Here is a 26,519-nt window from a genome sequence, read left to right on the forward strand (position 1 = left end):
ATTCTGCTTTGAATTGATTTTTGTGTATGTTGTAAGGGTTCAAGTTCATTCTTTTGCATGTGGATATCTAGTTTTCCCAACACCACATATTGAAGAGATTATACTTTCTTTCATTGTGCATTGTGTATTCTTGGCACCTTTGTCTTTTCTTTCTTTTTTTCTTTTTAAAGATTTTATTTATTTATTTGACACACAGAGAAAGATCACAAGTAGGCAGACAGGCAGGCAGAGAGAAGTGGGGGAAGTAGGCTCCCTGCTGAGCTGAGAGCCCAAAGCGGAGCTTGATCCCAGGACCCTGGGATCATGACCTGAGTGGAAGGCAGAGGCTTTAACCCACTGAGCCACCCAGGTGCCCTTCTTGGTACCTTTGACAAAGATTAGTTGACCATGTATGTGTGGATTTTTTCTGGGCTCCCTATTTTGTCTCATTGATCTGCATGTCTGTTTTTATGCTGATACAGTATTGGGTTACCTTCTCAATATTAATAGGACTTTTCAGTCCATGCACCCTCTATCTTTTCCTTAATAATCATATAGTGTTTTCTTATCTTGCTGGGACTTGGGGCAAAGTAACTTGGTCTTATTATAATGATAGTTCCCTAAGATTACTGCTCTTTTTTGCCATTTAAATGGCAGTATATCATAAAATCAAATATTGATTGGCAGAATGGCTGTTACTGGGAGGTGGGAAGAGAGGAATAGAGGAGTTGTTCAGTGTGTTAAGTTATAGTTGTACATGATGAGTAAATTCCAGAGCAACAGCTACTGTTTTGAATACTAAAGCTCTAATAAAGTTTTAAACCAGGAGGTATGATGCCTCCAGCTTTGTTCTTTCTGCTCAAGATTGTTTTGGCTACTCAGAATCTCTTGTGTTTTCATATGATTTTTAGGACTTTTAAAAATAATTTTATGAAAAATACCATTGGAATTTTGATAGCCACTACATTGAATCTATAGAGGCTTTTAGTAGTATGGACATTTTAACAATATTAATTCTCTGACCCATGATCATGGGCTAGCTCTCATTTATTTGTGTCTTCAATTTCTTCATCAACATCTTCTAGTTTTTATTATATAGATTCTTCATCTCCTTGTTTAAATTTATCCCTAAATACTTTGTTTTTTCAATGCTATTGTAATTGGGATAGTTTTCTTAATTTCTTTTTCAGATAGTTCATTCTTAGTGTATAGAAACACAACTAATTTTTGTATATTGATTTTGTTTCCTGTAACTTTATTGAATTTGTTTATTAGTTCCAACAGTGTTTTGGTGGATTAGATTAAATTAGGATTAGAAATTCTAATTAGAGGGGCGCCTGGGAGGTTCAGTGGATTAAGCCGCTGCTTTCAGCTCAGGTCATGATCTCAGGGTCCTGGGATCGAGTCCCGCATCGGGCTCTCTGCTCAGCAGGAAGCCTGCTTCTCTCTCTCTCTGTCTCTTTCTGCCTACTTGTGATCTCTCTCTAATAAATAAATAAAACCTTAAAAAAAACTTAAAAAAAAAGAAATTCTAATTAGAAAATTAGATTAGAAAATTAGGATTTTCTATCTATAAGATCATATCATCTACAAACAGAAAATTTAACTTCTCCCTTTCCAGTTTGCTTGACTTTATTTCTTTTCCTTGCCTAATTGCTCTTAGATTCCAGTACTATGTTGAATAGAAGTGGTGAGGGTGGGCATTCTTGTTTTTTCCTCATCTTAAACCAAAAGCTTTCAGCTTCTTACTGTTGAATTTGTTAGTTTTGGGCTTGTCATATATGGTTTTTATTATGTTGAGGTACATTCCTTCTATACCTAATTTGTTGAGTCTGTATCAATAAAGAATATCTAACTTTGTCAAATGCCTTTTCTGCATCTACTCAGATTATTATATGGTTTTTAATCCACCATTTTATTAATGTGGTGTATCGTGTTTACTGATTTGCATATATTGAACCATCCTTGCATCCTAAGAATAAATCTCACTTGATTATGATGTCTGCCTTTTATTTTATTTTATTTATTTATTTTTTTTTTTTAAAGATTTTATTTATTTATTTGACAGAGATCACAAGTAGGCAGAGAGAGAAGAGGAAGCAGGCTCCCTGCTGAGCAGAGAGCCCGATGTGGGACTTGATCCCAGGACCCTGAGATCATGCCCTGAGCCGAAGGCAGCGGCTTAACCCACTGAGCCACCCAGGCGCCCCTGATGTCTGCCTTTTAAAGTGCTGCTGAATATAGCTTGCTAGTGTCTGTTGATATTTTTGCATCTATGCTCATCAAGAATATTGGTCTGGAATTTTCTTTTCTTGTATTGACCCTATCCTGCTTGGTATGAGTTTAATGTTGGCCAAATAAACTGAGTTTGGAAGTGTTTTCTCATCATTTCTTAATAATAAGAACCTCCAGCCCTCTCTGGTCCAAATCTAGTGCTCTAGGCAACTGATTAACACAGCTCTCACCACTGATAATAAAAAAGAAAGTACCATTTACTGAGTGTATATGATGTATTCCGGGCATTCTGCAAAACTCTTCATATAGATTATCTTGCTTAATTACACAAACAGCTTTGAGAGATAAGTACCATTATTGTTTAAATTTTGCCAAGAAGAACACTGAGGGTCAAAGAGGTTATTTGATCCAAGGATATGCAGCTGGTAAGGGGCTGAGGCAAGATACTAGTCCAAGTTAATCAGACTCCAATACCTCTGCTCTATTTATTCAAAGGATACAATAATGGGTTACAGCTTCTCAATATTAATAGGACTTTTCAGTCTGTGCACTCTCTATCTTTTCCTTAACAATCATATAGCATTTTCTTATTTTGCTGGGACTTGGGGCAAAGTAACTTAGTCTTATTATAACGATAGTTCCTTAAGATTACTGCTCTTTTTTCCACTCAAATGGCAGTATATCATAAAATCAAATATTGATTGGCAGAATGGTGGTTACTAGGGGGTGGTGGGGAGAGGAATAGAGGAGTTGTTCAGTGTGTAAAGTTAAAGCTATACATGATGAATAAATTCCAGAGATCTGCTATATAACATGGTGCCTGAAGCTAACAACAAGGAATTATGTGCTTAAAACTTGTTAAGAAGGTATATGTCATGTACCTCACACACACACCCTAATATAACAAACCCAAACCAAACAAAAAATAAAGGGACACAGGAAACTTTTGAAAGTGATAGATATGTTTATTACCTTGACTTTGGTGATGGTATAACAAATATATATATATATATATCCAAACTTACCAAATGATGTATATCAATTATATGCAGTTTTTTGGTATGCCAATTGTACCTCAATAAAGCAGGAAAAAATAATGGTTGGCTACTTAGTTTAAAAATTCAACAAATGTACTGAATGTGTATATATACAGGATACTCTGTTGGCTGCTAAGGGAAAACAAAAATGAATTAGACAGGGAAGCTACCATTAAGTTGTTTATAAGTTAGGCCTAACCCACTAACTAGCCCCCACCCCTCCCATGCACTAGAACACAAGGAGGTTCCGAGACATGGATGCGCGAATTCAGGAAAAGAGGTCATATCTTCTGTGAAAGCATCTTCAAGGAATGAGAAGGTATTTGAGCTGGACCCTGAAGAATGGGAAAGACTGGACATGTAGAGATACTGAGTGTAAAGGTGCTATAAATAGGTGACAACTTGAACACCAGCATGAAGACTGGAAATCTTTGAGACAACTAAGGGAGTCATGTTTGGCTCAAGAAAGGGGAAGTAGTAAGAGATGTGGCTAGAAAAGCAGTTTATAATAAGACCACAAACTCTGTAAGTTAATAAGTGGAGTTACTGAAGATACAGTTGAGAGGCATAAAGAGAGTGCCTAAAGACAGTCAACAAATACTGATAGCTTAAACTCTGTCAGAGCCAGCCAAGATGGAAAAATGGGAATAAAAATTAAAAACACTTAATGGGTAGGGGCTTAGTTGGTAGAGCATGTCACTGTTAATCTCAAGGTCTTGAGTTTGAGCCCCACATTAGGCAAAGAGATTACTTAAAAATAGATAAATAAAAATATTTTTAAATGCCACATTTAATGGATAGAATGTGTGGCACTTAGCAAAGACATTTTTGAAGTGAAAAAGGAGATCAAAGGTGGTTCAAACTTTGAGTTTCAGTTTCGAAGGTATACAAAGGAAATATAGCAGGAGGAATGGGTTTCGAAGGCAAGAAATTCTGGGGAGAAGTTATGAAATAATAGCCAGAAACCATTTTAATAATTAAACGTTCACAGAGGATGTTCTGAATCCTAAAATTGTGCATAAACAAAAATGGGTGTATGATTTATACACGTGGGTCCAAAGTATTGGATGCAGAGCTCATTAAAACGCAAATCACAGGCAGCACACCTTCCGTCTATTTAAACTAACAGACTAGCTAAATAGATTCCCTAAATGGCCGATTAACTCAATTTAATTGACTGGCTTTTAGAAGTCATTTCCCAATCATCTCAGCTTCTCTTCTCAACCCACTATAATCTGACCTCCGTTCTTGTCCTGTTAACTGAAATTGCAGGGCAAAAGGTCATCAGTGATTTTCTCATTGCAAATCCAAAGAGCACTTAAAAAATTATTTTTATCAAGGTTCTATTTATAAAAGTCAAATAGTTCTAGAAAGTATACTAAAAAAATAAATAAATAAAGCAGTTCCCAACCCAGTGTCTCCCTATTCCCAGTTTTCGTTTCCAATTGACAACTATTTTCAACTATTTTAGGTTTCTACATAATAGAATTATATGTCTACTATTTGTTTATTTTATTATTCTTTTTTTTTTATTGTGTTGGATATCTTCCATTTGTCCCTTGGATCTACTCTACTCTTCTTGTTCTCCATTCAGTGAAACACACTTGTGTGGACCACAGCAATGGGTTTATGAATAGACCCTCTGGCTTCCAGATGAAGTTTGTCTCTAGTTGGGAGAAGCTGAAGAGGAGATCAGAGATAGCAAGTGACAAAAGATGGTGCGATGAGAATATTTATCTCCTTGGCTCCCTCCATGACAAGCCACTCTAGCTGGCTACGTCCTCAACTGGAGTGCACTGTTTCTCTCAAGGTCCCCATGTATTCCACTTAGCCCTTTAGGCCTGAGGTTGCTGACAACCACAATTGCTACCAAGCCCTGGGTTGTTGCACTATCACTCACCACTCTTACCTTGCCAACCCTCACAACTTTGTAAATAAACCTTGATTTATCCCATTTAGAATGCTCTCCTATCTAGGAACTGTTGTGACCCTGACTGATATGCTTACTATGCAAGATTAAGATTTAGCTTTCTTACTCCCGACTTTCTTGCCCTACCACGGTATGCATATTACCCCCTCAGCAGGCCCTCTTGTTTGTGTCCCCCCAACTGTCTTTCATAGTTGAAGCTTTAACTCCCAGTGTAGGGGTTTGGGGAAGGAGTTACAGACAGTCAGATGAGGTGATGAGGATGGGGCCCTCATGATCATATTAGCACCCCATAAGAAGAGACACCAGAGTTTGCTTCTTCTCTTCTCTCTCCACACTTGCACAAGAAAGATACATGAGCACAGAGGGAGATGGCGGCTGCCTATAGGCCAAGACAAGAGGCTGCAGAATGAAAATTATCTGCTAACATCTTCAACTTGGGCTTCCAGCCTCCAGAACTGTGAGAAATACTCTCCTGTTGAATAAGCCATGAAGTATTGGTATTTTATCCATTGGTATTTTGTCCACGCGGGGCTTGATCCCAGGACCCTGGGAAAATGACCGGAACTGAAAGCAGATACTTAACCAACTGAGCCACCCGTGCCCCAGACACATTTTTTTTTTTTTTTTTTTTAATGTTAGCTAGTTTTGTTTTGTCCTGAAGGCTTTCTTCAACCAACTTGTGATTTTAAATTCTTGGCTAATATTTTGTATTTAAGAAAGAGACAATGAAAAGCTATTTAGAAACTGTAATTGGCAGAGCTGGTTAATTGGTGGATTCACTGTTGGGTGGTCTGGCTGAGCTGTTTTATTGGGTGCTCAAAGAGGACCCCTCCAGTAGTAAGGCTACCATACTCTCCTTGAAGCAGAGCAGAGGAGTGACAAGGGACCCAGGAGACCCAGGAGTCAGAATGTAATACTCACTTAATCTCTTGAGTTGTACCTCCCTTGGCCTCAGGTCTTTCTTTCCTTTTTTTAAAAAAATATTTTATTTATTTATTTGACAGACAGAGATCACAAGCAGGCAGAGAGGCAGGCAGAGAGAGAGGGGAAGCAGGCTCCCTGCTAAGCAGAGAGTCTGATGTGGGGCTCGATCCCAGGACCCTGAGACCAGGGCCTGAGCCAAAGGCAAAGGCTTTACCCCACTGAGCCACCCAGGCACCCTGCCCTCAGGTGTTTCTAGTGCCCTTAAGCCCAGGGTCTCTTGGCTAGTAAACTTCTGGATTCCTGCTGGAGTCAGGAAGCGGCACTTTTCCAGCTCTACAGGATGTAGAAGGGGAGATGGCTTCATAAGCACCCCTTTAAAAATATTCATTTTGATTTTAGCTCAGTTAAATCTCAACCTTCAGTGGTATCTGGTGACTCCAATTTCGGTACTTTCTTGAGACTGTTGCTCAAATTAACCTCCTGGTGGGTTGCTCCATTTTGGCTTAGTTCGCACCTTTCTCTGGTCCACCAGGTTAATTAACACTCCTCCATCTGCTCTGTAATGCTGTCAGCTCTTCCTCTTCTCCCATTAACTCCATGCTTACAAGGGTATGCCTTTTTAAAAAGACTCATTTATATTCATTTTAGAACACTTTTATTATAAAGGAGTCATAATTATGTGCTCAACTCACCATTTCTAATAAGTACTTCCTTGTCTTGTCTTTATGTTGCTGCTGCATTTGATACTCTAGACCACTTATTCTAGAAACTTTATCATCCTTTGGTTTCTGTGGCCAGATTTTTTTTTTCTTTTGCCACATCATCTCACCTACTTTCCTTGGTTATTTCTTCTTCCACTGCTTATCCCTTAACGGATGTTGTTCCCTGTGTCTCTGTCCTCTTATGTTTTCATTCACATGTTTGCTATAGACAACTTTACCCGCCTACATGGGTTTAACCCACGTCCTTAATGCAGTTGACTCCCAAAACTACCTGGGGTGCTAGATTCACATAAAACTCAGAAACAAGAGGAAAAGAGGACCCTGTCTCCCTATATGCTACCCAGAAAAAACAAACACACTGGAGCCAAAAGGTCCACCAAGTGTGGAGCCTGCTGCAGGGCCTAATCTCACTATCCTGAGATCAGACCTGAGCTGAAACAAAGAGATGGATGCTTAACTGACTACACCGTCCAAGTGTCCCTCTGCATGACTTCTTAGGATACGTCAGAAAAGGCCACGGGCCTGGTTCTTTTCAGACATGCACTTTGAGGGAAGCCAGCTACCATGGGAGAAGTTCTGTTTTGCTGGAGGGGCTGAATGAAGGTACAATGGTTCACAGTCCCAGCTGAGCATGCAGCCAGCCAATAGCCAGCATCAGTCCTCAGCCACATGAATGTGCCATCCTGGGCAGCCAGCCAGCAGTTGCAGTTAGTTGAAATCTGATTGACATCTTAGACTCTAACAAAGAGCTGCCTAGCAAGGGGAAAGAGATGGAGAGATACTTAGTATAGCAAGGTGGAAGACCACAGTATCTGAATTTTGTTCTACCCAGTGTTCATATGTCTTAACCTCCCTGCTGTGCCAGTCTTCCCTGTAGGTGGTGTGGTTCTAAGGACTACAGAGTAAAGTTAAGAGAGGAGGGCCTGAAACCAACATATATCTGTTCTGCCAGAGAGATGAAGGAGAAGTGTGTCTGCATAACTGTAACTGGCCTTTCACTAGCTGAGTAGCTAGGGGTTTACCTGCTTTTCTTACACAGATTACATGAGGTCACAATGGTACTAAAATGCGTGTCACTTGGAGGTGGCCAATGTAGGGATGACAAAGTTGTCAGTGTGGAGGTAGTATAATCTCTACCTTATTAATGTTTAAAGTTCCTGGTCTATCTCTTTCTTTGTATCTAAAGTAGCAATTTCATTTGTTCCATCCTTTTTATCTCTGATCAACACGTATCCATTTATCCTAGGTGTAATGTCTCATAAGCAAATTATGTCTACATTTTAGACTCTTATTTTCTACAGCAGACTTGAATAATAATAAATCACCCAGCAAACACATTACAACAAGTCCCAATGAGCAAGAATTTAGATTAGGTTTGTGATGTTCCACTTACCTGCTAAAGGAGGTCACATGGCCAAGCCCACAGTGGAACAGGTCTACACAAAGGACTGGATACCATAAGCCGTGATTCATTGGGACCACTGTTCTAATAATCTACCACTAATACACTTGGAAGATAGTTGAGTCAGTTGTTAAACTTTCAGCCATCTGTTTCTGGAGCCCACCCACAAAACTGGTGTCCTAAAGACTGTCAGGAATGGGTTCTTACTGAGTAGCTTTTCCAAACCTCACTTTCCAGGCCCTGCCCCAAGACCAGTAAGTCAGAATCCCTTGTGGGTTAGAGATACAGGAGGAAGTTGGTAGTAATCCCAAGATTTTGAGACTGAAATAACCTACAGAGGATTCCAACACACACTGGGAACGCAGAGGGTTTCAAAAACAAGACACACGTCTTTACACCCAACTTCATTTTCCACCAAGCACATTTTTTCTTTTCTTTTTTTAATTTTTTGAAGTCATCTCTACACCCAAGGTGGGACTCCAACTCACCACCCCAAGATCAGGAGTCACATGTTCCTCTCAACTGAGCCAGCCAGTCACCCCTCACAGAGTACATTCTTAACTGTCATTATTACACTAGAGAGGCTGCCTTGAAATTTTTTTTTAAAATGCTTTTTATGTTTAAGTTAGAACAGTGGTTCACAAACTTTTGTGCGCATCTGTATTAACTGGAGGACTTGTTAAAACACAGATGGGGGCACCTGGGTGGCTCAACTGGTTAAGCGGCTGCCCTCCGCTCAGGTCATGATCCCAGAGTCCTGAGATCGAGCCCCCCATCCGGCTCCCTGCTCAGTGGAGAGCCTGCTTCTCCTTCTCTCTCTGCCTACTTGTGCTCTCTCTCTGTCAAATAAATAAATAAAATCTTTAAAAATAAATAAATAAAAATTAAAACAAACAAACAAACCACAGATGACTGGGCCCAAACCCGTTTCTGATTCAAGGGGTCCAGAGCAGAGTACGCCAATTTGCATGCTTAACGAGCTCTGCTGTCCACGAACCACACTCTGAGAACCGCTGAGTTAGAGCAACAGAATGATTTCGTGGTTACACTCCTCCCCCGACTCACATTTATATATTGCCCTTACATAATTATAGCACATTTACTACATACGAGGTCTTGGGCTAGTGCGGCGGCGGATAAGATAAAGGTAAGATTTAGATCTTGATTGCACTTGAGCAGATTTACTAAGTGGATCTGCTTTCTAAGGCAGGAAGCCTAAGTGTCATTAGATTCAGATAAAGGGGCGATCTCCTTTCTTAGGCGGAGATAAAGGAAAGGATGGAGTGGGAGACCGTTCGAGCGTGGCCCTGAAAAAGGTTTAGGACCCGGACACGTGGGAAGTGTAGAATCACAAAATTCTTTTCGCCCTGGCAAAGAGAAAAAACAAGAAACAAAAAACAAACGAAAACAAACCTCGGCCAACACCGGGAGAAGGTGACATTCTTGCCTCCCGCTCCAGCATTAACGGGCTGCAAGCTGCTGGCATCAGGACGAGGAAGGGTGTTTTCGGGGTCAAGGCCTCAGTCTCAAACTCCTGGCCTCGCCCTCGCTCTGGAGCTCCCAGAGCGGCTGCCTCAAAGACCCGAGTGCCTGGCCGAGGCCACGGTAGGCGCTTCAGTCCCAAAAGTCCGAGCAGGACGCTGCCCTCAGGGAGATTCCGAGCGGCCGCGAGGCCCTAGCCAGGCGAGGCGGGGCCTCCCGCTGGGACACTGTTTGGAACACTCCCCAGGCTTAGTCCTGGTGCTAGGGCGGAGCGGACCACGACCAAGCAAGAAGTCCAGAGCTGTTTTTCCCCGTTCCCTGCGTCGGACTTAAAGGTGGCGCCAGCACTTAGAGGGGATGCGCGCTCTCTGTTCCTCCACCATCACGCCGGGGAGGGGTGGGGACTCCTGCGCACCCTCCTAACTCCCGTGGGAGGGCCGCCCGGGACCTCGGGGACTGCGCTTGCGCGGCCCCGCCCCGTCCCTTCGCCCCGCCCTGTTAGCCCCTGTGCAGCCGCTAGGGGTAGCGGCGGCGGCTGCGGCCTGGGAGCGCGGCGGCTTTGAGGGCGCGGGAGCCCTACCGAGTGCCGACGAGGGCAGGCAGGAGGGTGGGAAAGCCGGCAGGAGCGGAGGGCGGCGCCGAAGGAGGGCGGCGCGTGGCTGACTCATCCCTCTGGAAGATCAAACTGACAGAGACAAACCCTAGCCAAGCCCGCCCGCCCGCGCCGCCCCTCCTCAACCGGGAGGCGCCCGCCCGCACCGCCTACCCGCCCTCTCCCGGCCCGGCCGCCTCACAGAAAGTTTTTCTCGTCCGAGGGACCGACGCCGCCGCGGGCCTTTCGGAAGGGAAGGGGGGATCGAAAAGGAGGCGATCGCCACGCGGGCCCGGGGAGTGCATGGTGCCCGGCGCCTCAGCTGCCAGTCAGGAGGACATTGGGGCGGGGTCCGGCCGAGCCTAGCTCCTTCTTCCCCGCGCCTGGCCAGAAATCGCCCTCCCGGACTGCCGCGGGGGTCCCCGCTCCTCAGCCCGCCATGTCCCGGCTGCTGCCGTTGCTGAGGAGCCGGACCGCACGCAGCCTGAGGCCGGGCCCGGCCGCCGCCGCCGCCGCCGCCGCGCCCCGCCCGCCGTCCTGGTGCTGCTGCGGGCGGGGGCTGCTGGCGCTCGCGGCCCCCGGAGGCTCCCGAGGGCTGGGCACCCACCCCAAGAAGGAGCCCATAGAGGCGCTGAACACGGCTCAGGGCGCGCGCGACTTCATCTACAGCCTGCACTCCACGGAGAGGAGCTGCCTGCTCAAGGAGTTGCACCGCTTCGAGTCCATTGCCATCGCGCAAGGTAAGGGGGTCGAGTGAGGGGCGAGCCTGGGGGCCTGGCGTCCCCACCCCCCGTCGGCGCCCTGGGAGTCCTCGGCTCCTCGGCCCGGGACCCCTACCCCCAGCTCCCATCGCCCACCTGGCCTTGAGCCTGGGATGTCCCGGCCTGGGGACGGGAGTTGGTGGGGCGGGGGGAGACTTCCCGTCTCCTGTGTGCCCCTAGGGCAGGTAGGACAGGCGCGGGGCGTGCCTGGCAGCCGCGACCGACGCTTGGCTGGTTCCTTCCCAGTCTCAGAAGACGAGCTTCAGCCCAGATCGTGCACCGATACTGTGTTGGTTGTGCTTTGATTTGGTGTGTGCCTCCCCTCCCCAGCCCTCCTGTCCCCCAGGCCAGGCCCTTGCTGCTTTCTTGTGCACGTGCAGCCACGCAGGTGGCATGCCGTGCCTGCTTGAGAAGGGCTGCAAACCCGAGGGCAGGAAGAAACTTTCTTGAAAGGTTATCAAACCGAGGTGTATGGGTGTCAGAAGAAGGGGTAATGCTGCTCAGGCCGAGATGCTCCCAGCTGTGTGTTTGCACACACGGCTAGTTGTATGAAACTAAGCAGCCGAAGGAAACATTTTCCTGGGAAATGGAAAGAATGGATCAGACCAGCAACTGCAGATACATAACTTGCAAGCCCCTGTAGGTTCGGCGCTGCACAAGTTAAACTCCGGTTTTTGTTGTTTCCCCAGAGGTTGAAAGAATGAAGTAAATAAGAAGGTGTTTTTCTGGGAATCAGACTTCTGCTTTAAAGTAATGTGGAAGGGAGACAGCAAGGCTATTTTTAAGCTAACATGTTAAAATAGGGTATTTTTAAAACCAGTGCAGAATGCTGTAGGTCTGAATTTGAGTGCAGGTGAAAAAGCTAAGAATTCGGTAAATCAAAAGGAATGAAAGGAGTAGGCCACCTTCAAATATTTTTGCAGTTTAAATACAGCAGTACAGGCGAAATCCGTAATACAGACAAAATACATGGCTGCTGTATGTCACATTCTGATGTATTTGACATTTTTAAGAAAAGTTCACCTCCCTCCCCAAAGTTGATAGGTACATAAACATCCCATACATTCCTAAGTTTAGAGAACATTGACTGGAAGGAACATGGCATTTATTTGTCAGGCGCACTTGAAAGTGTTTCTTTGGCGGATGTACAGGAGTGAAGGAAGGTCACATAAGCATGACTTACCGACTATACTGCTTCTTCGGAAACTTTTTCTTAGTTATGCCTTTGAACTGTTTTTTTTTTTTTTTTCTACGTTCAGGGAATTGTGGACCAATTTACAGTACGGGATATTCCAGATATTGTCTGTGCACAATGCTTTAAGGGAAAAATGTAACATCATGATCAGTTCAGTGTTTAAGGGTGTAATCATGCCATTATATGAAGCAGTAATTGAATACTAACATATTTGTAAGGTATGTGTGTACTCACTGTGTGGTTTTAAAAAACTGAGCTCTGAAAATATGCTCCTGGGAAAACAATATAACCAGTCATATATGCTGTAACATTGATTTTAGAAGCGTTTTCTCCATGGACAACACTATTTGAACATACATTTGGCCTTATCTAACTAATTTCTTGGGAATTCTTCTGCATTAACATCGTTACAAGTTTGCAGGACCCAAATGATAAAATTTTATGACAGTTCTTGAAAAGCACATCCTGTGATACAATTGGATAAATTTTACCTCATACCTTATTGTTTTAGCACAGGCAGTAGTATTGCTGCATTTTCCAATGAAGAGAATTTTAAATTTGACATTGTTTTAAAGGCCTATAAACTTCAGTCAGTGGAGATCAATTAGCATCCATAAACTTATTCAGTATGTAAGTTATATGAGGGTGAAGTTAGTAATTTGTCTTCTTTGTTCAAGATAAGCTGGCAAAAATAGAGGAAACCAATGTTGTAGTTAAATGCTTATCTCCTATTCATAAGCTAAAGAACTTCGAAGTTTAAATAAACTGTTTTTGCCGGTATTGATAACTAAATTATTGCTTGTTGACTCAACTGATACTTGTTGATGCTGCTGCTTTAATTTTAGTACAGTCTTCGTGGTCCTTATCGTCTTCAATATCAATACGTAGAGTTCCTGTGGGGATCACTGAAATCATTTTTCCCCCCAGTCAAATGAAAAACTCCCACGTTTTTCTTTTATTGTTACTTTTTAGATGTTTTTAAATACCTGATTCGACTCGTGTACTTAATGTATGTGTACTAAATGCATTTTCTAATTAAGTAATTAAATAAATTATGTTAAAATGACTTTTGTATTATAGGAAATCTTATGTATTCTCGGAGAGTGTGCTTGTATGAATGAAAGCAGTGTTTTGGATTTGGTGTGGAAACATTACAGGAAAAAATCATCTATGCTTTGATATGCCTGTGAAATCTGTTGTTGAGATTTGGTACATTTGTCTTTATCTTTCTTATGTGTTTATCAGTAGGCATTTGATATGGTCTGTGACAAGATAAAGCTTTACATGATTCTAAAGAGATAAAGGCAAGCTTTGTGGGATGTCTTATCGAAGTTAAATAGGATATTGTGATTTTTAAATTACAAAATGATTTCCTTCCCATTTTTAAAAAAGTTGATGCTGCCTTCCGAATGTACCTCCTCAACCTGATCTTTGTTTTTCCAGAAACAGTCCATAGTTTCCTGATAGTACTTTGTTGGTTCATTGTTTTTATAAGTAGGACTGGCAAACTGACATTACAGTGGTTTTTCAATTTTAGAAAGATTTTAAAAACAAAATTTTCTCCCAATTTTTGCAATTACTATTTCTATTTATAATTTTTTTTTAACTTTTGAGACATACAAGTTTCGATTTTGAAGAATAAGCAACGCTCATGATATTAGTTACACATTGCTATATGACAAACTACCCTAAAACATGGTAGCTTAAAACAAACGTGTTCTATCTCACAGTTTCTGAGGATCAGGAATCTTGTTTAGGCTCAGTAGGACGTCTGACTCAGGGTATAGCACAAAGTTGTTTGAATCAAACTGTTGGCTGGGGCTGTATCAGCTGAAGTCTTGCCTGGGGCTGGAGGGTCCATTTTCAAAAAGGCTCACTCACATGGCTGTTGGTGGGAAGTCTCATTTCTTGCCATGTGGGCCTCTCTACATGGCTTAAGTGTTCTCAATATGGTAGCTGTCTTCCCAGAATGAGTGATAGGAGAGAGGGGGAGCCTAAGCTGGAAGCCACAACCTTTTATAACCCAATCTTAGTAGACACAGTCCATGTTTTTGTCCTGGTACATAGCAAGAGGGTGCAGATACCAGGAGGTAAAAATCATTGAGGGCCGTCTTGGAGGCTGCCTTCCACACTTACTTAAAGGTGTTAAAATTAATGTTTTTTGGAGAATTACACAGAGAGATAATAGCTGGCATTGGAGGAGGCACAGTGAAAGATACGATTTGAAAAAAGGAGGTTCTTAGGGAATATTTTTGTTAAATGTGTACTCCAGGTATTTTTTTAAATTATTTTTGTTAACATATGATGTATTATTTGCCCCAGGGGTACAGGTCTGTGTATCAGCAGGCTTACAGGTTTCACAGCACTCACCATAGCACATCCCCCCCCCCCATGTCCATATACTCCAGGTATTTTTAAAATGAGATTTCTTTTACATATGTAGGTAAGAAATGTATGGAGGTGAATAGAGCAGTTTTTTCTGTTATGTTAGATCTTAATCAGCTTGTGTTTTTTTATGTTTCTGTGTAAGTGGTAATTGTGTACGTTTTAAATTTGCTTTTTAAAAGCCATTTATCTACATCTATATAGATGCACCATGTAATTCTAAACTTAATCTTTTAATTCTCACCTTTTGTGATTATTAAGGTAGAATGTTTAATTTTGAGAACTTTCCATATACAACAAGAGGCCTATGGCAAAATGAAAGGCTGGAAGATTAAACTCTGATGTTAAAGTAGATACTTAGAACACTTAAAAACAAGATCTTTCATGAGTTCTGATTCACTGGGGATCTTGGACTCTTTAACAAGAGTATCCTCATTTTTCTCAGCCCACGGTAATGTGAGAAATTAGCAGCTCAGTTAAGCTATTGGTTTCTGGGACGAATTAGAGAACATCATGGCTTTTGCTCAAAGAGAATAAAAAGAGAGCATGAAAAACATTTCATATTCCAAATTAAGATATGTGAATAATATGCGAGCACCTTCAGGGCTTGGTTGAAATGGTAAAAGAGGAATAAGGTGTAACTCACCATAGACCCAGCAAGAGAGGAAGAATCAGGATAAGGATATGAAATATGAATTGACTCAGAAAGAATGAACTATCTCTAATAAGCTGAGCGCTTTTTTTTTTTTTTTAAACTGAGAGCTTCTGTGTCATGGGCCCAGATAAGTTAAATGAAGCTTTGCTACAATATGGAAAGAACCTAATTATAGCAGTATATTCCAACAAACTAAATTCTGAATATTTTAGAGTTACTGGCATAGTGGAGTAGTTTTAATTCTAGGGATTACTGCCAGCAGAAAATAGCTAACACAAATAGGATTTTTTCCCTTCCATTATAAAATGGATATGTGCTACTTGACAGTTTCTAATCATCACTCACATATACCTTGATGTTCAGAGTTATGTGCGACTTAAAACAACTGTACTATTACATTTCATGATTTTGTGAGATCAGCAACATAGGCAGGGCTTGGCTGGATGATTCTTCGTGTTTCATGTGGTATCTGTGGAGGTCACTTCATAAATTATAGCTGGCAGATGTGCTGGTCACTGGGTTCAGGATGGTTTTACTCATATGTCTGATACTTTGGTGGACGTGGCTAGAAGCTGGGCTCCTCTGGAGTGGTTGACCAGAGTAAATGCACATGACCTCACTCACTAGCACAACATTCTTGAGATGACTCTAGTTCTTAGATAATTGAGTGGTCAGGACTCAAAGAGAAAAAGTTCCAAGAGGGCTACACAGAAGCTGTAAGGTTTTTTTTGTTTTTGTTTTTAAAGATTTTATTTATTTATTTGACAGAGCCAAGGAGAGAAGGAACCGAAGCTGGGGGTGGGCGGTGGGAATGGGAGAAGCAGGCCTCCCGCAGAGCCGGGAGCCCAATGTGGGGCGTGATCCCAAGTTGCTGGGATCATGACCCGAGCTGAACGCAGACACTTAATGACTGAGCCACCCAGGCGCCCCAGAAGCTGTAAGATTTTATATTAGTTTTCTGTTGCTGCTATAACAAGTTACCACAAATCTGGTGGCTTAAAACAACAAAGGTTTATTCTCTTAGAGTTCTGGAGATCTGAAGTCCAAAATGAGACTTAAGGGGGCCAAAATAAAAGTGTCAGCAACACTCAGTCCTTCTGGAGGCTCTGGGGGAGAATCTGTTCCTTGTGTCTTCCAGCTTGCTGCAGTCCTTGGTTCCTGGCCACATCGTTCTGATTTCCGCCTTTGTTGTCACATCATCCTCTCCTTCATTTACCTTTTTGCTTCGACCTTATAGGACTCACCTCGTTACTTTTAGGATCCACCTAGATAACCCTGGATAATCTTTCAAAATCCTTAGTTTAGTACACCTGCAAAATCTCTTCTGCCATGTAAAATAAAGTATTCACAGGTTAGAGGATTAGGATGTGGACATATGTGGGGGCCATTCTTTAGCCTACCACAGACTTGTTACGACCTAGTCTTTGAAGTCCCAAAATGTCATCTCTGCTGCATGCTGTTGGTTAAGCAAATCACTAAGATCAGCATAGATTCAAGGAAGGGAAATTAGGAGCATTCCATGTAGATAACCATACCTAATAATTGTAGTTTGTTCCTTTATATCAGTATGTTAAAAAAATCAACCATTTCTGTTGGAATCTCTTGTCTTTATTAATGGATACCATTAACATACAAGACTTTTGAACATTCATTCTTGTACAGTGATGCCTTTTATATTTGAGATGTATAGGACTTCTTTTTCTGGATCAAGATTTCTCAACCTTGGCAGTATTGACACTTCGGGCTGGATAATTCTTGGTTGCCAGGGCAGTCCTCCACATGGGATATTTAGTGACATCCCTGTCCTCTATCCGATAAATGCCAGTAGTGTCCTCCCACCTTCCTGACCCCCGGGGTGCAACCAGTCATGTCTCTGGGTTGGGGGTAAGGGGAGGAGTATAGCAAAGTTGCCCTGGTGGAGAGCCATTGTGTCCTCCGCCTTATCTGTCCTTCTCTTCTCTCATCCATTGATACTTGCTATCATCTGCGTATTCTCTGTGCTTCAGGCTTATTGCTTTATTTTACATTTATTTGTCTCTGGTAAAGATAGAGAAGTAACTCATTACCTCCCTATCAGACTCCTCACTTCTCTGTCAAATAAATGAGTGCTATGATAACTGTTTTCCTTGATTGTGTTACTTCTTCACTCCTAAGTTCTTGATGAAATTCTAAATATTAGATGCTTAGAAAATATGGCTTTGGAAAAGTTCAACACTGTTTCAGTTTAATTCACCAGCAATTAATTTGGTGTTGTCCACCTCACTAGTCACTTATTGTTTACTTTTTATAGCAGTTATGAGCAGCAGATTTTAATAAACAAATCTGTGTATAGGAAAATTAAAATAATAGGTCTGCAATTTATAAGCTTATTCAGAAAGTTAGGTAGAACTAAAGATAATGGATGACCTTGTGCGTTGGCATAACTAATATTGAACCGTTATTAGTGAAGATTGTTTCAGGTTTTCTTTTTTATTTTTTTAAGATTTTTTTCATTTATTTTTTTATCAGAGAGAGAGAGAAAAAAAAAGTGAGCAAGTGCATGCACAAGTAGGGAGAGTGGCAGGCAGAGGGAGAAGCACGCTCCCAGCCACACAAGAAGGCTGATAAGGGACTCAGTCCCAGGACCCCAGGCTCAGGACCTGAGCCAAAGGCAGACACTTAACCCACTGGGCCACCTAGGCATCCCTGTTTCGGATTTTCTAAAAATAGTGGTGAGTTTGGGGGTGCCTGGGTGGCTCAGTGGGTTAAGTCTCTGCTTTCGGCTCAGGTCATGATCCCAGGGTCCCCGGATTGAGTGCTGCATCAGGCTCTCTGCTCGGCAGGGAGCCTGCTTCCCCCTCTCTCCCTGCCTGCTTCTCTGCCTACTTGTGATCTCTCTGTCAAGTAAATAAATAAAATCTTTTAAAAAATAATAGTGGTGAGTTTGTATAACCACACACTTGTCTGGTTTTCTTTGGCATGTCATTGTGTAAAGCTAACTGGAACAATAGAGACTAAATCCCTGAATGCAGATTTTATTAGCATCTTGCTCAATTCAGCTGAATTAATTAGTATGTAGATTTATAGAACTCTGGCCTTGTCTTTGACTCATAGGTTTGTCTGTTTTAAGTTAATTAACAACCACATAAGAACAAATAGTTGTATGTTAAAATACAATAACTTAGTTATCCCAAATCATCTGGTAAATGAGAGATTCTTCTAGGCAAAGGACATTGCAGGTAACAAGACATCATTTCCCTTAAGCTCTACTTTGATGGCTTTTGGTAGTGGCATATTTGAACGTATTGCATTTTTTTCTACCTTAGTAAGAGTATAACGAGCACAATTTAGCTTCTACCAGATGCCAGTGTCTTTATATACTATATTTTAATATTTTTCTTTGGGGCTACTTCTATTTGTAGGCATACTAGTCATCACACCAAATGCCTCCAGAACACTGTGCCTTTTCAGTTGGCATGTTTTTTAGAATCTGTCATAGTGGTAGTGAATGTGTGGGGCTTATAAGCCCCTCCTCCCACTCTCAGGTGCCCTCAGACAATTCTGTTTTCATTCATCCCTTGTGGTTGTAAAGGAGGTCTGCTTCTATGTAAAGGAGGTCGGCTTCTTGCTATCTCTGTTACTGTTTCTAATGTGTACTCTTTGTCATTCTCCCATAGTGTTTTTTGGTTTTTTTCCTTCTCTTTCATTCTTTTCTTTTTTTCATCCCCCTATGTTTGCTAATAGGATTTACTCCTGATAGATACTTGAAGGTCATTAGACCACTGTTCTCTTGCTAACCAATTGTATTTATTATGTTGTTATTGATCTTTTGACTTCTCAGATCTTACACTGAAGATCTTGTATTTTTTGCTAACATTTGGATATGATTGTTCGAAGGATTATTGTTTTAAGCACATAAAAGGTAGTTAACTGAGAAATTAACTGTTTTTAAAGTTTCAGGGAAATTTAAATTAGAATGTACCCTTACTTGGTTTACATTTTCTGTCTTCTGAGTTTTAGGGTAGTTTATTTAATATACTGTGTTATTAGAAACATTTATAATTTTAAAAACAGTCTAAAAAAGTCTAGTATTTTGTAACACAATTTCGGTTGTATAATGGTTCTTATATTTTATAGAAGACATCCTGTTACTGCCACTATTGCTGTTGCTAATGTCATCTTTACTACCATTAGTTAGCACTTATGGAGTATTTGCTATGTGCCAGACATACTGAGCTAGTGAATTTTCAGGTAATTATTTTGTTTATTTATATCAGAGAGAGAAAGAATTTTTTTTTTTTTTCTATAGACTTAGAAACCGAGGCTCAGAGTTTCCAAGATCCTACAACCTGTGTGGCAGAGTAGTTTTTAATTTAGTTTTTTATTACACCTTTCTGGGCACTCAGACTTGGGATTTTTACACACATTGGGGGAAAAAATAGCACCTCAAATGCTCAATAAAAGTCTCATGTGCTGGTTAACATCCCTTAGTCTATCTTCTGTATATTTTACAATATACAACATTCAATAGAAAAATTAATATAGTACTTTGTTACTTTGAAATTGTTACTTTGAAAATAAGGGAAGTCAAAGTAAAAATCAATATGCAAAAAAAGTTTATAAACCTCTTAAAAAGTTTGTATATAAAAAGTTTATATGTGAGAGTTTTGGAAGAGTCTGAAAACTAGTATTTGAGACTGCTGACATAAGTTTCTATTTTTTTTTTTTTTAAGATTTTATTTATTTATTTGACAGAGTGAAAGAGAGTGTGAGAGCACAAGCAGGGAAAGCAGCAGAGGGAGAGGGAGAAGCAGGCTCCCCACTGAGTAGGGGGTTCAATGTGGAGCTCAATTCCAGGACCCTGGGATCACTACCTGAGCTGAAGGCAGATGCCCAACCAACTGAGCCCCCCAGCTCCCCCCAATAAATTTTAATTTCCTTAAATTTTCTTAGGGAGTTGTTGGATTTTTTAAAAATATATAACACACTATTCACAGGAAAGCTTTCCAGCTTTGAAAATTTATTTATTTGGCAAATATTTGTTACTGTACCTACCTATAATAGATGTTGTGCTAGCTGGGGTATATCAGAGAATTAATTTGGCAGAATACTTTTATAAAGTTTACCATTTTGAGAAAGGGAGGATACAAACAATAAAGTAAATAAGCAAGATAATTGATAGTGTGTGCTATTAGATAACAGAATGACACTTTCTTTAGATAAGGTGATCTGGGAAGGCCTTTTTGTAGGTGATATTTAAGCTGAAAAGAAAGGATTGATGAGAAACCAGTCATTCAGACAGGAAGAGGAAGAGCATTCTGAGAAGGAGGAATAGCAAATACCAAGACCCTGAGATAGGAAGAGACTTGGAACAATGTCGAAATTGACAGAAGGCAAACATGAGTACAATTTAAAGAACAAAGGAGAGCGTAGAATGAGATGAGATAGGCAGGTCGGCAGAAAGCAAGATTAGTCAGGGCCTTTCTAGATAAACTGTATGAAGGCCATTCCTGAGTTGAAGCAGAGTGAAGTAATGGAATTTAAAAAGCACTTGACTGCTTTTAGAGAACAAACTGGAGGGTACAAATGCATAAGCTAGGAGACTGCTTAGAAAACTGTTGCAGTATTTTGAGCTAGCGATGTTGAGGGCTTAGACTAGGCAGCCACAGAGATGAAGAGAAGGGGATGGATTCAAGATGTATATTTGAGAGTGAGTTGATAGGACTTGATGAGTTAGAAAGGGACAGGTAATTAAGGGAAAGGACATAGTAAGTGATGATTCGGGTTTCTGCCTATAGTAATTGAGTGCTGGAGAGAAGACTGGGGAAAAATAGATTAGGGGTGTGTGTGTGTGTGTGTGTGTTCAGCTAAATCTGGAATTCATATGGGAAATTGAGGCTGCAAATGTAAGTGTGGGTATCAACAGTTTTATGTAAATGCTACTTATCATAGCGGAGAGGGCGCCCAAGGTGAGAGTCTAGATAAGGGGTGGGAAAACTACGGTCCACAGGCATATCTAGCTTGCCACTTCTGCTTGTAAATAAAGTTTATTGCAGTAGAGACACACTCATTCATTTATATATTGCCTGTGGCTGCTTTTGTGCTATAATGGCAGAGTTCAGTAGTTGTGATAGAGACCATAATGGCCCCCTAAAGCCCAAAATATTTAGAATCCCTTTACAGAAACTGTTTGCCCATCTTTAGATAGAGACAAGGAAAAAGCCCATGATTGAGACTGAAGCTCCAGAATTTCAAAGTCAGAAGAGTAGGAGCCAGCAAAGAAGATTGTGAAGAAGGGTATCCAGTGAAATTAGGAAAAGCAAAGAGTTTTGAAGTGAAGAATGTGGAAATGATCTGCTATGATGTATGGTGCTGAGAGGGCTAGTAAGATAGAATTTGTTTACAAGGAAGTGTGACCCTGGTGATCCTGGAAATATCTCTTTGGTAGGGGGACATATTTGAATAGGTTGAACAGAGAATTACTAAAAACACTGCTTAGTCTTAATTTCAGTATTAGTCTTTTAGAAATTAAAAAATATTTACTTTCTTTACAGAAGCAATGTTGGCAAACTTTTTCTAAAGGGCTGGTTGTAAATATTTTAGGCACTGTAGACCAAAAGGCAAAATTGAGGATATTAATGTAGTATTTATGTAAGAGAGAAAACAAATTTCCATAGATTTTTGTTGCTGTTGTTCTTTATTTTTTCCCCATTTTATTTTATTTTATTTCTTTTCAGTGTTCAACATTTATTGTTTATGTACTACACCCAGTGCTCCATGCAGTACATGTCCTTCGTAGTACTCACTACCAGGCTCACCCAACCCCCCATCCCCCTCTCCTCCAAACCCCTCAGTTTGTTTCTCAGAGTCCACAGTCTCTCATGGTTTATCTCCCCCTTGAGCTTCCCCCAATTTACTTCTTCTCTCCATCTCCCCAAGTCCTCCATGTTATTCCTTATGCTCCATAAGTAAGTGAAATCATTGATACCTGACTCTCTCTGCTTGACTTATTTCACTCAGCATAATCTCCTCCAGTCCTGTCCATGTTGATACAAAAGTTGGGTATTCATCCTTTCTGATGGAGACATAATACTCCATAGTATCTATGGACCATATCTTCTTTATCCATTTGTCCCTTGAAGGGCATCTTGGTTCTTTCCACAGTTTGGTGACTGTAGCCATTGCTGCTAGAAATGCTGGGGTATAGATGGCCCTTCTTTTCACTACATCAGTATCTTTGGGGTAAATACCCAGTAGTGCAATTGCAGCGTCATAGGGAAGGTCTATTTTTAATTTCTTAAGGAATCTCCACACTTTTTTCCAAAGTGGCTGCACCAACTTGCATTCCCACCAACAGTGGGAACATGTTGTTTACTGTCTTGTTGATTTTGGCCATTCTAACTGGTGTAAGGTGGTATCTCAATGTGGTTTTGATTTGAACCTCCCTGATGGCTAATGACAATGAACATTTTTTCATGTGTCTGTTAGCCGGTTGTATGTTTTCTTTGGAGAAGTGGCTGTTCATACCTTCTGCCCATTTTTGACGTGATTATCTGTTTTGTGTGTGTTGAGTTTGAGGAGTTCTTTACAGATCTTGAATATCAGCCCTTTGTAGTGTCAGTTGGAAATATCTTCTCCCATTTTGTGGGTTGCCTCTTTGTTTTGTTGACTGTTTCCTTTGCTGTGCAGAAACTTTTTATCTTGATGAAGTCCCAAAAGTTCATTTTCACTTTTGTTCCCTTTGCCTTTGGAGACATATCTTGAAAGAAGTTGCTGTGGCCTATGTCAAAGAGATTATTGCCTATATTCTCCTCTGGGATTTTGATAGATTCCTGCCTCACATGGAGGCCTTTTATCCATTTCGAGTTTATCTTTGTGTATGGTGTTAGAGGATGGTTGAGTTCCATTCTCCTACATGTAGCTGTCCAATTTTCCCAGCACTATTTATTGGAGACTGTCTTTTTTCCACTGTATATTTTTTCCTGCTTTGTTGAAGATTATTAGACCATAGAGTTGAGGGTCCATATCTGGGCTCTCTACTCTGTTCCACTGGTCTATATATCTATTTTTGTGCCAGTATCATGCTGTCTTGGTGATCACAGCTTTGTAGTAAAGCTTGAAATGAGGCAACGTGATGCCCCCAGTTTTGTTTTTCTTTTTCAATATTTCCTCAACAATGCAGGGTCTCTTCTGGTTCCATGCAAATTTTAGGATTGTTTGTTCCAGCTCTTTGAAAAATGCCGGTGGAATTTTGATCAGGATAGCACTGAAAGTATAGATTGCTCTAGGCAGTATGGACATTTTAACAATGTTTATTCTCCTATCCATGAGCACAGAATGGTTTTTCATCTTTTTGTGTTTTCTTCAACTTCTTTCATAAAACTTCTATAGTTCCTTCAGTACAGATCCTTCCACAGAGGTTTTTAATTGGCAAATTTAAAATATAATAAATAACTTGAGTACAAGTTTTTTAAATATAGGTCTTCTAATGAGGAGGATGGAATTATTTTTTGGAGGATAACATTTAGCTTAATTGGGGTTCAATATTAGTGTTTTTTATTGTCAAAATTATTTGCAGATATTACATGTTAATGCCAATCTATAATGAGATTTTACGTATTTCATCTTTGAAAATGTCTTTTTCACATTGTTGGGTACCTCCAAATATTGGCATAAGTCTGTAAGCCTATGATTTTAAGTGAATGTATTGATTGCTTAGAAGGCATGGAATTCTATTAGATTCTTCTCTTGATATTTGTCTTTTCACACATTACATTGTAGATTAATCCTTTCCAATTTGTGGTAGGTAAAAGCTCCTCAACTGCACAGTTAAATGGATTTTGAAATACAGATCTTGCATTGAGGTTTGAAGAGTGCTGCTGGAATTGTGGTTTGAGCTAGGAAAATAAAACAGCTACGTATTTCTGTGGAAATAAAGATCTTGCCTCCTAACTTTTAACAGTAAGGGAAGTATATAAAGCAGCTTAACATTCCTTGTGAATCAAATATTAGTTGTCTTCCAATGACTACTGTTTAATATTTCACATGTAAGTGCTGTTTTGGGTTGAATTTCTTAAATATTATCATGGCCACAGGTAATTTCCATAACCATTCAGTGTTTGATAATAGTGGTTAAGGGCTGTTCTTCCAATTATTTAAAATGTAAAATAATTTTTAGCTCACTGACTATATTAAAAAAAAGATGGCTGGATTTGGCTTGAAGGCCTTAGCTTACTGACCCCTACAGTTATTTGTAATTTATTTATTAAAAATCTTGGACATTAATTACAAGTATGTAGTATAAAGGAAAGGAATTGTTTTAGTAACATGAAGAGTGTGTGTGTGTGTGTGTGTGTGTGTGTGTGTATGTGATAGGGGCCAAGGGCAGACTGCCCCATGATGGGCCACTTTGGCATGAAGATTATTTTTGAGTTAAAAGCAAATAAAACGCAGCAGGTTCAGGGAAGGCTCTTTACTTCCCGTACAACTGCCTAAAATATTTCAGATAGAGGACCTGCTCCAGGAAGAAAGCTCTCACCACAGAGAACTATGATATAAGCTAGGTATGGTAGACAGGGAGGAACATGGCAAGGCTTGTTTGCTCTGTCTTCTCTGTCCCGTTGTTTCTGAGTGGCCCAGCAAATATTTGTTTACCAAACGTTTACTCTTTGTTATCTTTTGTAAATTGCATTCCTTCCCTTTGAAGACCCCTACCCTTTTTTTCTTAGTTCAGAATGACATGTATACATCATTGGAATTTTTGGAATTTTTTTTAATTGTAAAGATTTTATTTATTTATTTCACAGAGAGAGAGAGAGAGAGAGAGAGAGAGAGAGCCTGAGCAAAAGCAGGGTGAGTGGCAGGCAAAGGGAGGGGAAGTGGCAGGCAGAGGGAGAGGGAGAAGTAGACTCCCTGCTAAGCAGGTACCCCACCATGGGTTTCTGTCCCAGGACTTTGGGATCATGACCTGAGCCAAAGACAGACGCTTAATCAACTGAATCACCACATCTGTGTGGATTCCCCCTACATAATTAAGTTGTATTTTATTTTCTTCTGTTAATATGTCTCATGTCAATTTGATTCTCAATCTAGCTAAAAGGACTTAGAAGGGGACAGGAAATTTTTGCTTCACTACACTATATTTTGTATATATCTCAATTCTACTAGTCCATTATCCATAATGGAAGGAACACCTTACTTACAAAAGTCTTATTTTTTTTTAGGCTTGTTCTCTCATAACTATAACAAGGGTTTAATGATATGATCTCTATCTAATATGTCTCCTAGCTCTGTAGTGCACTTTAAAACATATACTAAGTCTCCTCTTTAAAAAAAAAAAAAATCCAATGAAAGGAGTGTAACTCAACTGCTAGAGAGGTGTTTTCCACTTGCTTTCTAACTTCCAGTGGAACCTAATTATACAACGTTACAATCATTTATGTTATTTTTGATTGGGAAACTAGTACTAGTTACAAAACCTCCAGGTAAAATTTTAGAGAAATTCATGCCAATTTTTGCCATTTTAGTGCTTGACATTTTATTAATTTTTTTTTTATTTAACAATTTGAAGTCCTACTGTATACTTGCCTGACATTATTGAGGCACTTGTTAGGGTTCTTAAAATTATGAAGTTTATGTTTTAGAGGGGGTAGAGATATTTTAGCTTGAAATTATAACGCAGTGTGTTAAGTGTTGTAATAGGGTTTAGAATGCATTGAAGTATTGGAGGGATAACTAGGGAGTGATAACTAGGGAGTGGAGAAATGCAGAGGGATGATGTTACCTTATAGAAAGTAACATTCAAGTTGAAACCTAGAACTCAGTAGGAGGTAGGTGGATCAGGCGTGTGTGCATAGAATTGAGGAGGTGAACTATCATGAATAATGCCATCATGTTTGCAATTTGGGGAAGATCACTGTGCATATAGCACAACACAGGGATAGTAGAAAGATTAGACTAGAGACAGAAGCAAGGAAATTAATTAGGCGAACTTTGTAGAAATCAAAGAAAGGTGATGGAGACCTGAACTAGGCTAGCGGAAATAAGGTGAGAAAGAGGTAAACATATTCAAGAGAATTTATTTAGGAGTTAAATATTAAAACATTTAACTGGACAATAGAATATGTGTTCGCTGACAGGGATATTAAATAAAAAGGTGAACCAAAGATGATCCTCAGATTTCTGGTTTGAACCATTGACAAGATAATGATATTATTTACAATAGAATGGACTATGCAGGGT

General features: G+C 40.5%; 1 protein-coding gene and 1 long non-coding RNA gene across 2 annotated transcripts in view; one reads left to right on the plus strand and one right to left on the minus strand.

Annotated features, from left to right (window-relative positions):
* LOC309860142 overlaps positions 1-10,154 on the minus strand; it is a 33,380-nt gene extending 23,226 nt beyond the window's left edge. Inside the window, exon 1 of the long non-coding RNA XR_014309187.1 lies at positions 9,643-10,154. This is a non-coding gene — a long non-coding RNA (uncharacterized lncRNA). The remainder of the gene's footprint in view (positions 1-9,642) is intronic.
* Positions 10,155-10,192: 38 nt separating this feature from the next.
* Positions 10,193-26,519, plus strand: part of TMEM65 (transmembrane protein 65) — a 67,448-nt gene continuing 51,121 nt past the window's right edge. Inside the window, exon 1 of the mRNA XM_082721731.1 lies at positions 10,193-11,043. Within this exon, the coding sequence (XP_082577857.1) occupies positions 10,743-11,043 (301 nt within the window). The 5' untranslated portion in view covers positions 10,193-10,742. The remainder of the gene's footprint in view (positions 11,044-26,519) is intronic.

Source organism: Mustela nivalis (assembly GCF_964662115.1).
Source record: "Mustela nivalis genome assembly, chromosome: 2".
In the NCBI taxonomy this organism is placed as follows: Eukaryota; Metazoa; Chordata; class Mammalia; order Carnivora; family Mustelidae; genus Mustela; species Mustela nivalis.